Source organism: Protobothrops mucrosquamatus, unplaced genomic scaffold, assembly GCF_001527695.2.
Source record: "Protobothrops mucrosquamatus isolate PMUCROS unplaced genomic scaffold, P.Mucros_1.0 scaffold925, whole genome shotgun sequence".
In the NCBI taxonomy this organism is placed as follows: domain Eukaryota; kingdom Metazoa; phylum Chordata; class Lepidosauria; order Squamata; family Viperidae; genus Protobothrops; species Protobothrops mucrosquamatus.
In genome coordinates, this window is record NW_015387176.1 from 103772 (window position 1) to 116164 (window position 12393).

Consider the following 12393-nt stretch of genomic DNA (forward strand, 5'->3'; position numbering starts at 1 on the left):
GGAGTGCAGTGATTGCATTAATTTAGTTTGTGAGGATGTGATTCTGACTGGGACAGTGAGCTGCTGGTTAAAAAGAAGAGAACCCCTTATCTCTCAATACATATAACAGTGTATTGGTCAAAAGAATAAGGATTAGCTGACAAGTTTTTATTTTAATGAGATGTTGTTATAGCCAAAGAAGAATATCTATCTTTCTAAAATGGACTATTCATGGAAAGAATCCTACTTCAAGTTTGCTTCTTGGGAGCAGTTATCAAACCATGGATTTCATTAGAAAAATACACAAATCTTGTGGCCATGAATCTGACATTTGTGTCTTGAAACAAAACGAGCAAAAACTTCCCCACTGCACACAGAAATAAGAGGGGGAAAGTACAAGAATATATCAGTAAGCTGGTTTAACCATGATAAAGGAAGAAACTGATTCTTTTGGTTAGTTTCTGAGAGGAATTAACAGTGAGAGCACCAGGAGAGGCTTTTAGTACTAGGAACAGCCAGCTGCCTCAGCATAAATATATATCTTGGCCCGACAGTGCTGTAGTCAGAATCTCCAAGGCATATATATGGTCATTCTCTGAAACTGCATTCCTTTCCACACCCTCAGACCACCATCAAGCCACCACATGAACTGTGAAAGGGTTGGCAGACACTTTTCCAGAAAATTCCACTTTGGTTTCCAGAAAATAAAACAGTAATAATGTCAGTGCACAGCTACATTACACTCTATTCCAACTCAAATAGTTTGGAACTGAGCAATGGAAGTAATATTGCTGCTAAAAAAAGAGAAGTTGTTCATGCTTTAATCCACTTTTTAGTAAAGTCATGAACCAGCTTTCAAAGTCTCAATGGCCTTACTAAAGACTTAGAGGCATTGTTCCTGGATTTACTATCTTCTCTTTAGTGGTGACAATAACCTTTGAATTCTTTAATCTCTTTCAGGTTTCCAAAAGTTCCTTTATCATATTAATGTAGTAGAGTGTAGTTTTCTTAAACATCATCACAAACTATTCAGGTTTTTAAAAAAGGGTAACAGCTGGGATTCTTACCGCTGCTCAAAAGCTAAGCCAGAAACAAATTACTGTATCTAACGGATTTTACTACCTAAATCAAATCACCATGCACTTTCAGCATTGGCCATCTTGGCTGGGACCACTGGGAATTGTAGTATAGCAACCTCTGGAAGATCTCAGATTTTTAATCCCCGTTTTAAATTAACTTTCTAATTCTCTTCTTAGGCTCCCCTGTGACAGCCCTTACATAGGAGTAGAAATGCCAGAGGTATAATAGAAAATAGAATATTGATATGGGATATCTGCAAAGTGGTAAAGGCTCCTCCTTCAAAAACTTCCTTTGCATGGAAAGATAATTCACTAGGAACTAATATTTAAGGGGATCAAGAGGAATTCACACTAGGGTATGTTGTAAGATTATACACAGCCACAGAAATATTCTGGGATATTAAATACCGTAGGGGGAATTGTGAATTACAGTTCTACAAGAAGGCAGTATCACTATAACTTCTGAATACTTAAATCAGTTCCAAGCCTAGATTATTTCTAAGAAATCACATAATTATCTGATAATATTGAAACACAGAAGATTAGAATAAAGGCACAATCTTTTCTACAATTTATAAAAGTAAGTAGAAATGAAAAGAGAATTATTAGAATATATTTCTCAGTTTCAATGAGCAGGTCAAAACGTTGCTTAGTTCTCCATTATTGTCCTCACAATTCTGCTCTGTAATTCTTTTTTCACATTTATTTTGGTATGGATTAATCAAGCAAATTGAGCATAAACTGAGGCAACCATTACTATATCTAAGCTTTACAAACTATATTTTTCCCCTTCAGTTTTATTTTTTGTACGAAAGGCAAGAATGGGAAAAATGTATCTAAAAATTGAGCAACACATGAAACAGAAGATCTGGGCCACGCTGGGACCCACTACTAGAAAAGACATCCAAGCGTATTTGTCATCTTGTAGGATCCAGAAATGAGGAGGACTTACCTTCACACCATCATTCTTCTTGTTGCCACCGCTTTTCCCTCCTGTGGAGAAAAGGTACCAGGTCAAGAGGCACAAGCATGATACCAGAGTTAGCAGAGTGAGAACCAGCAACATGAGGAGAACTGACTAAGAGCAGGAGACAATGGAACTGAAAACCACACATTCAGTGCTGCAGCATTCTCTGATAATAATCCAGCAGTCTGAAAGAAGTCTCTCAATAACCCATGAAGCTTGCAAACTGGATTGCTATGATCCTTCCAATAGAACAAAACAAGCCACAGACACTTATAGTCATGTATTCCCAAGTTTTTGAAGAAGTCAAAACAGAGCCCAGCAATGTTGGCGAACCGAAGGAGCATTCTCTGTGAAGTTTGTTTATTCCTTCTTGAAAGGACTAAGGATCTTCCCACCACGTGGCCATCACGATTTAATCTTCTCTATGAAATCACTCCACTTTCTAAGTTTGCTGATCTCACTTTTTTGTTTCATCGGTTCACGAATGGGTCAGCTGTAGATAAGTGTTCTCGTGCCTGCCTGCTTTTCTCACTCTCAGGCTCTCCTGCTAATTTTAGTCCCCCATGCTGGTGGAGATCACGTGCTGCAATTATGACATCCTGACAGCTGCAGCCCACATTTTGACAATGATAAAAAACAGGCACCTTCTTTTCTACCCCTTTCCCATTGCCATTGCAAACCTGGATTACTATATTTGGTTCAAGCTGGATAGAAAGTTCATACTGTAAAGTTTGGGATTTTTTTTAGTCTTTGTGATAAACCTGTAACAGTTCCAGAATTCTCAGCCAATTAACCTTTCCCCAGCTCTAGGTTTTTTGTTTTTTTTAAATGGTTTCCTTAGATTGTTAAGATCTATATCTTCTCTTATTTCCCAAGTTGTTATGATGTTTTTCTCATGATCTCTTTAAATGCTCTTATTCCATCAAATACACATCTATTGCACAATCTTTTAAGTGCATTATATTTTTCTACATTTGGTTTTTTTTTAAAGTTCTGCAGTGTATTTTCCACTTGCTGAAATTCTTAACTGCTCCGGTTTAACAAATTATATATTGTTACATGTAAATGCTATCTATGTATACATTATTACACGAGCTGATATGTAGAAGCAACAGCCAATTATGGTTTTGCTTCCAACATGTCCCACAGTGACACATATACTGTATATGAGAATGCGGACTGTACACATTGTAATTTCCTAAGCAGAAATCTGTTTGTTTGAAATAGCTTAATGTCATAATGTCTGTTCATAACAATTGTTCCCTCCAAAAAGGGTATCTGTCCCAATCAATCAAGTTCTAAAAATGTAAGGGAGACTTGATGGAACAGAACAAATGTCTGTCTGGTTCAGCATTTTGTTACAATATGTTTCTTATAATAACTGAGATGACTGGGAAGTCCAGAAGAATCAGGGATGGTAAATTGTTCAGTGGCTCTGAACCTATACACTGGGTACCCAGCATAACTATAATCCTCCATAAATTTTGCTATTTCTCTTTTAAAGCCAACATTTTATTACTTTCCAAATACAATGACAATCAAACAATCCCACTTATTTCTTCTGGATCCACTTTTCTTCATGTGAAATTTTAGCAAATGGAAGCTGTTTTTAGAAGATTCCCCATAAATTCAAGATTTCTTTAGAAAATCCAGTAAAACTGCCTTACTTTCCTGAATGATAATTTTTAAAACTCACTTCTAAGCAATTTTTACACAGGAAGGAAATGCTTTCATCTTAATACCTGTATTCTAGAAAGACATCATCATCATCATCACCATCATCATCATCATCATCATCATCATCATCATCATCATCATCATTATTATTCCTTAAAAAACTCCATCTCACTGAATTAATAACCACGTTACCCAATATTTGTCACAGAATAGTGTAAAATTAATTTTTTATTGTCTAATCTGAATTCTTTCATGCAAGTGTAATCTGTTAATAAATAATGGTGATTGCCCTGTTGTGTGAAGGATGGAAACTTGATTGATTTGCTTATGGCAACCTTTCTATCAATGTGCAAAAAAGTATTTTTATATTTTGTCTTCACTTAATAATCCAGAGAAAATGGTCAATATCTATTAATATGAAATGCTAGAAGACAGATGCTAGTGTTTATTCTTCCTGATGTCTTGCATGAGTCACTATGCAAGCCAAACTTAGGTTACATCCACACAGCTGCTTCACTATGTTCCTTCTTATTCTGGGTCCTTCCCTAAGTCTTGTTATCTCCCCAGCAGGTCTCAGAAGGCTTCTGAGCTCTGCCATTGCTGCTACAGCACACTATTCTGTGGTAAAAGCTGTAATTTTGGCTTCCTTGATTGAATTCCAGTCCTGCCGGACACTATCCTTCATTTGAAAATTGGCATGGCAATACGCTGGCTAAGTCATGCACAGACATTCCCCCCCTTTTCTATTGCCTCCTCGACCCATTGAACTTTTTTTTAATTCTTTGCAATTATGCATCAACCAGAGAACTTATCAATCACTAAATGACAGGAAAAGTCATTCTATCTAGTTTTTTTTTATTTTTGGGCTCCCCTCCAGTAGTTATCTAGATCAGGGCTTTTCAACCAGTGGTATGGGTACCACCTGTGGTACATTGGCACCCGGCAGGTGGTACGCGACCATCCTAGAAAAGTGGTAGCGGGGGAGGGGAATGAGCTGAACTGGTGGCAGCACTGCACAAGCCTGAGCGAGAGATGGCTGGAGCTGCAGGGCTGTCAGGGCTCAGTGGAAGCGCCAGGATCAGTGCCACTTTCCAGCTGGAGCTCGGCGCTGATCCTGGTGCTTCTGCTGAGCTCTGAAGAAGCACCAATCGGCTGGAAAGCAGCACTGATCCTGATGCTTCTGCTGAGCCCAGAAGAAGCTCCGATCAGCTGGAATGTTGCAGCATCTCCAGGGTCTTGTGATTTACATCCAGATGCTTGGCAACTGATTCATATTTATGATGGTCACAGTGTCACAGGGTCATGTGAAATGACCAAAACCTGCTGCAACCACCCAGCAGATGATGGGAATAAAAACCAAACACCCCCCCACCCCACCCCCATGGCCAATCCTCAACAGAAATGCTCACGATGAAAACCTCGGACAGGAGGAAGAGCGCAGCCGGGCAGGCAGGCTGTGGCTTGGGGAGGCACTTTTTCAGTGCCATTGTAACTTCAAACAGTCAGTAAGCAAACTGTTGTAAGTCAAGGACTACCTGTACTTTATCACTTTTTTCCTTTTTTTGGTCATCAAGTTTTTGACACCTTGCTAGGCGACTGGTGGTACTCGGATGTTGCCATATCCTAAAAGTGGCACAATGGGTGAAAAGGTTGAAAAGCCCTGATCTAGATTTGTGCTGTTGCTGGATGAGTACTAGATTTTGAGCAAGGGGATTTGCTGTGGGGATTGGTGTGGGAGTTGTAAAACTACTCTAAAATTATAAGAGGGTAGGATGTGTGAAGCCAAGGTTCCTGATAATTGTGACCTCTATGAAGGGCTTTCCCTGCCAGGCAAGTTACAGATAATAAAAAAACAAATATTTTTAATTACACTTCCAATTACTTGCTTTAAGCTAGGGTCATTTTCAGGACAAGGTTCAGGACCAGGTCTCTAGGTCAACCAGTCTAGGTCAACCCATTTAAAAAAGAAACAAACAAACAAGCTGGATTTCAGTCTCCCTCACAGCCAAAACAGAATTGACGGAGGAAGACCAATCAGTGATGGGGTGGAAAATGATGGTTCCACAGGAAGGTGACAGAACCAGTTGGAGCCACATGTTTTCTAATGCTTCATTTATTTGTGTATGGAGATTCTCAATCATCCAGGTCATGGTTGTCCCAAAGGTACTTTTCAAGAGGCAACTGGACTTTCTTAATTTTTTTCCTTGAAAACGTTTTGCTTCTGAACTGAAGAAGCTTCTTGGATGAGAAGTGAAACATTTTTAAGGAAAAAACTAAGAAAGTCCAGTTGCCTTTTGAAAAGCACCTTTGGGGCTTTATTTATTTCTGCTTTCCTGGTAAGATCTGATAGGGTCAGAATGTTCTAGATTCTATTGCTCAGCGAATGTCATTTGATGGGACCCAGAGTACATTCCATCTGTCACTGCCTCCATTCTGTGGACCAGCATCCCTCCCAAGATTCAGTTGACCCAGTTCTATCTGGCTTTTGAAAGGCAGTAACCTCAATTCTTTCCCCAGGCATTGAGTCATGGACTGACATGATCCCATTGTATGAATCTTTCCAAGAATCTTATGGCCTTATGTTTTTGTGTTTTATTTTTTTATTATTTCTTTTCTGTGTTATTTTATAAATATTTATTGCTGTTTATTGATGATGTATACTTCTCTGAGTCATGTGCTTAGTGGACAGCTATATAAATCATATAATCACAATGGAAGAAATCATTTTAGACCACCTCTTCTATGGCATCAACATACCCAACTTTGCCTACACACAACGCATAGAGATGGAATAAGAGGGAGGACGTTACTCTCAGAGTTATCCTTGGTCTGTCTCAGCTGTGGTTGGATGATGAGATACAGGCAATGGTATGCAGATATGTCCTTTGGAAATGATTAGTTGATGTTCCTCAAGCTATGTTGATGAGCTGTTAATCCAAGGGAGTTTACATTTATCACACTCTGTGAATTGGGGCCTGAGCTATAATTAATTACAGTGGCTTTTCAGCTTTAAGTGAAGAAAATGGTATGGGGGTGGGTTATTTAGGGAAAAATTATTTGTAATGTTTAGGAATACTTGACTGCATAAAAGAATCTTTCTTTCACAAAATTATAAGGAATTAATCTTAAGAAGCCAATACCTTCAGTACTACCTCATGCAGAGCTATAGAATGTGCAGACTGTATTAAAGCTCCTCATGGATTCTTCTGCCAAAGAAACTCTTTCTTACTTTCCACATTCAAACTGGCACATTCAGGGGCATTTTTAAAGTATAGTAAGGGAAATAGGCGATCAGATCTTCATTTCCTAGTTTGGTGGTACAATTAAGCCACAGTCCAAGAATATACATACTGTAACATAAGATCTTCAGAGCTTTCTCCTCAGGTCACCACCACTGAGTATGGGTTACAACATAAATTTAAATGTTTTCTTTCTCTTCTCTTTCTTGTGTGAACATTTCAACATACATAGACAAAAAGTCATTTGGGAATCACATGAAAATGTCCAAACCTGCTTGTGGAAGTCTTAATGCAGCAACCAGCCATATTTTCTAACCAAAGTTAGTAGTCAATAAGTGAGAAAGTAGCATGTAAATAGAGTTGGGTTGCCTACCAGAAAAATTACGGGTCGCTAGCATTGTAGTGAGGATTGCGCCCTGGAACACACAAAAGACAAAAAGAAAAAAAGGGGGAAACAGGACATAATGTTGGATTCCGAATCAGGACTATCCTTCCCCCCAGCCCCACTCTTAATATCTCATTTTTCTTAAAAACATCTCATGGAAAATGGAGCTGGTTGAGCTACAAGGGGAATGTACCTTTGGCCCTGTTTCAGGGCAGGATGAATATAGTTCAGGGAAGATATTAATAGAAACAGCAAACAGTTTGCAGAAATCAAGTCACTGGATGTTAGCCCAGTGATTTTTAACTGCAAGTTTCCAAATGGTGGACACAGAGTTTATTATAACCACCTTATATAGAGATTAAAAAGCTTTCTTTCCAATGTTAATGTAAACTCCATTCTTCATTAAACAAGTAACTCTTGAGCTCTGATGGGACCAGACTAACTGATAAATGTCTTGCTGTATTAAAGAGGATTTCCTACAGTATCCCAAGTGTAATCTCAAATATGCCATCTATCTTTGAGACATTCAACAGATTAACATTCTTCTGATGCATCAATCATTTGTCTCAGGTCATAGAACAGAAGAAATTATCCTAATGAACAACCAACCCCCCAACCTTTCCATATTTGGTGTTGTGCTAAAATGCAAGATTACACTATAATGCCCCAAACTCATTCCATGTTCAGCATTAAAGACAAAAGCATTTGGGCATGCCGACAACGACTCATGTGTAGCACATATTTCTCCTCCATTTCAATTTAGCAGCTCTAAATAAAAGCTACTACAATTACCTTGCTCAATAGTAGTAACTGTGAGAGGGACCTCGGAGTCCTAGTGGACAATCATTTAAATATGAGCCAGCAGTGTGCTGCAGCTGCCAAAAAGGCCAACACAGTGCTGGGCTGCATTAACAGAGGGATAGAATCAAGATCACGTGAAGTATTAATACCACTTTACAATGCCTTAGTAAGGCCACACTTGGAATACTGCATCCAGTTTTGGTCACCACGATGTAAAAAAGATGTTGAGACTCTAGAAAGAGTACAGAGAAGAGCAACAAAGATGATCAGGGGACTGGAGGCCAAAGCATATAAGGAAAGGCTGCTGGAATTGGGTATGTCTAGTTTAATGAAAAGAAAGACGAGGGGGGACATGATAGCAGTATTCCAATATCTCAGGGGCTGCCACAAAGAAGAGGGAGTCAAGCTATTCTCCAAAGCGCCTGAAGGCAGGACAAGAAGCAACGGATGGAAACTAATCAAGGAGAGAAGCAACCTAGAACTAAGGAGAAACTTCCTGACAGAACAATTAACCAGTGGAACAATCTGCCTCCAGAAGTGGTGAATGCTCCAACACTGGAAGTTTTTAAGAAGAGCCTGAAAGCCATTTGTCTGAAATGGTATAGGGTTTCCTGCCTGAGAGGGGGTTGGACTAGATGACCTCCAAGGTCCCTTCCAACTTTATTATTACTATTATTATTATTATTATTATTATTATTATTATTATTATTATTATTATTATTATTATTATTATTATTATTATTATTATTATTATTATTATTTTACTACACAGAGCTCTCAGCATATTGTCCCATAGACATCAAAGAATGACCAGCCTCATCACATCCATTTGATGGGGGGAAGACTTCAATGCATTACTGAAGTAACATATCCAGAGCCATTCTGGATATGTAGATCAATAAAATAATATAGGTGCCTGATTTGCCATAGCCCAACATTATATGTTAAGGTCACTTACTTCCTGTTAGCAGGAAGTGTACCTTTTTAATAGGAAAAGGAAACATTCCATATTTGTTTGATGTAGAATTCCGAGCAATTGGTTTAGCATTTATAGAAAAAAAGCAAGATATACTTGCACCGAATAAAACTGAATTAGCATAAGAATGCAACATTTACACCTCTGTGTTTTATTCTAGCTATGGATAGATTTGAAATGTCCATCAAAATATAATTTTGGGGCATAGGGTAAAAAGGTCAAATGGATCTGTGTCTTTACTGCTTACTGTCTGTCTTCTCTTCTGTTGAGCATTTCTTTTAATCTCGCATTACTGTATTTTCATTGTTTATTTTATTGTTTTACTATTTACTTTTACACTTCCTTTCATTTCTGCGTTTTTACTCTTATAAGCCGCCTAGAGTAGCCCCACAGCGAGATAGACAGAAAATGGATTTAAGAAATAATCATAATAAAAATTCAGTGACATACCTCTAATACCATCAAACCATCAACACCTGTGTGTCTCAAGTCCTTGGGAAGGACTCAATAGGTGGATAAAAATGCTAAATCCAGTCTGAATATCTGGCTGACTATGTGACAATCCACAGTTTCTCAATATCTCAATCAAGTGAGCTAGTGAGAAATTACATTAGAACAGAATAATAATAACTTTATTGTCACTTTGAATGCACACTAATCGGCATACATTAAAATGAAATTTTAAGCTCTCAAAGGGTCGCCACTTCCGATATACACTGCATAAATTAGCAGAATCAACAGATTTCTGTATTAAAAGCCAACACAGATCACTATTTCTTACTTAGCCAGTAATTTTGTTAGTGTCCAGCCCAAAGGCAAGAAATCCACAAGAGTTCATAGAATGTATGTGTAGAGATAATCCAAAAAAACATTGAATCTAGAAACTGATAATGATATTACTGCTAAGTCTCCTAACTGAATCTTTTCCTACCCACAGTAGCATACAGCTGAGTGAAAAGTGGTCTAAAAATGGCAAACACACACCTTTGAAATTTGCAACTTGTCTGAATTCCACTAAATATCAGTTTTCAGAAATCTCTCAAGAAACCATTATAGTTACTTTTAAGATTTTAAAGGTTTCAGATTAATAAGTTCATTTCCTGACTAGTGATAAAGCAGTTTAATAACATCACCCAAGCATAGTTGATGTAATACAAAGTCTGCCCTCTTTATTTTAGCAAAACAATGGTCTAGAAAACTTTTAAATCTCTTATAAATTTTTCACCCAGTGCGGAAATGACTAAATGTTAGCTTTTCACATTCAGATGAATGAGATCACTTGGGTAATCTTTTGAAAGAACCACAGTGAAACTCATAATGATTTCAACTTTCAACTAATGGCCGTGGCATTAATACTGTCTGTCTATACTTGGAACAGGTCTATCTCATGTAAAGAAACTAATTTAGTTATACAGAGAAATATAGTCCAGTCTAAACTGTTCTTTTGTCTGTCTTTTCCTCTTTGGTGATTTTTTTTTGTGTGTGGAAAGAATGTGAGCACAAGTATGAGAAAATATAGAAAAATTACCCATTACAAGTGATGTCATCTGGATCTGTAAAATATAAATAGAGACCTGCAAGAAGCCTAATCTGGAGGCAGGTCTTGAAAGATATGAAACATGAACATGGGGAACAAATGAAAGTGGAAACTTCCAATTAAGTAAACAGGGAAGCACCAAGTCCCATAATTACCTTTAGCTTTCTTCTGGCATTGAATTTCTTCAAGCAATCCACGGTCTCCTGTCTGTGCATGCAAGAAGCCACAGTGGAACGGTGCTAAAAGATATAAAGAAAGCGTGCTTAGAAATGAAAATGAATACAAAACCCTTGATTATTTTAGAAACCTGGGCTTATGTTGGAAGCCATATTTCCTTGTGTGATTGTAAATATGATCTATGAAACAGGATTGCCTTCTGTTTTTCAATTCCATACTGTTGTTGTATCTGAAAGCTATTGCAACCTGGCTTTTTCTGCAGGGACTAAAATATATTGCTGATATAAAGTAAGCAGTGATTAAGTATTGTAGGACATCCACATACCCTCTCCTGCCTCTACTAAGACAGTCCGTTGCAGAATGGTGCTCCCTGTTAATGTTGCAAAAAGATTCAACATTTAGCCCAATTAGATTTCATTTTTCTTTTCTTTCTTTCTTTTTTTTAAAAAAGGAGCAATGGAGTATCATCTTGACTGATCTCCTGTGCTTTTCACAATTTTCTGCATAGTTTTGCAGGTACTGTATAATTTTTTACTGTATAATTTTTCCTCCCAACAATGACATTTGGAGGTTGCTGACTTTTTGTGGTCAAGAGCCATACTTGTTCCTTCAGCATGACAAGAAAAAATGGTGGGGGAAGTACAAAATAAAGAGGTAGATGGGGTTAGGACAAAAATGAAATTTGCTTTAAGAAATTAATTTTAAATTAAATTAAAATTGCACTCAACACCATCATTACTTCTTCTGGGTTTAAAAAGTTCCTTTCTTTAATCTTAAGCACTACAATGTTTATTTATTCAATTCGAACCCTGTGTCAACTGGGTAGTTCAGAGAGCAACTTTCTCGGGAATTCTAAAGGAAACTTGAAAGGTTTTGGAGGGCTTGAATGAAAGGATTTAGAAGGCCCTGGGTTCTGAGGTTGCAGACCCCCCACTTTAAAACGGGGGAGCACTGTCACCTGGAGATTATTATCAAAATCCAAGCAGCTACTAAGAGAAGTATGATTCACTATGCACTTACTGATATCCATGGATGCTTCAGAGCTTCTGCTGCTGTGATACGTTTGGATGGGTTGATTGTTAACATTTTATTGATGAGGTCTTTTGCTTCAGGAGTAACGGTATCCCACTCAGGAGAAGGAAACTGCAAGTACAAGAAGATAAAACTTCTCATTCTCTCTTCTGCAGGAGAGAATTAAGACACAATATATTTCTCTGAGACGGTAATTGTAACAAAAGCCCAAAATGATTTGGAGTCCAGGTATTAAGTACATATTTTGTGTGCACATATTGTCAAAGAAAAGGGAAAAAACCCAGATGTATGTATCTTTATTTAATTATCTTGTGTTTTTGTTGTTCTTTATTTTTTTGTCATTATTTTAAAAGCAATAAAAACAAGTTCATGTCATGTAGGTGTTCTAACTTGATACGTTGCTGACTAGGAGGAAATAAGCACAACTGTTAAATGCAGTACAAAAAGATTTATTTATTTATATTTCATATTTCTCAACTGCCCATCTCCATTTTGCCTATTCACCCATTTCAAGATGAATTGAAAGGGTCTTTTTTTTTTTTTT

At 37.6% G+C, this 12393-nt stretch overlaps 1 protein-coding gene across 1 annotated transcript in view; it reads right to left on the minus strand.

The window, feature by feature from the left end:
• The window catches only part of LOC107290559 (calcium/calmodulin-dependent protein kinase type II subunit alpha), a 40231-nt gene that overhangs the window by 17657 nt on the left and 10181 nt on the right, over nt 1-12393 (minus strand). Inside the window, exons 5-9 of the mRNA XM_029284769.1 lie at nt 11838-11960; nt 10796-10879; nt 7298-7357; nt 4703-4754; nt 2011-2048 (exon numbers count right to left, since the gene is read on the minus strand). Coding sequence (XP_029140602.1) covers nt 2011-2048; nt 4703-4754; nt 7298-7357; nt 10796-10879; nt 11838-11960 — 357 coding nt within the window. The remainder of the gene's footprint in view (nt 1-2010; nt 2049-4702; nt 4755-7297; nt 7358-10795; nt 10880-11837; nt 11961-12393) is intronic.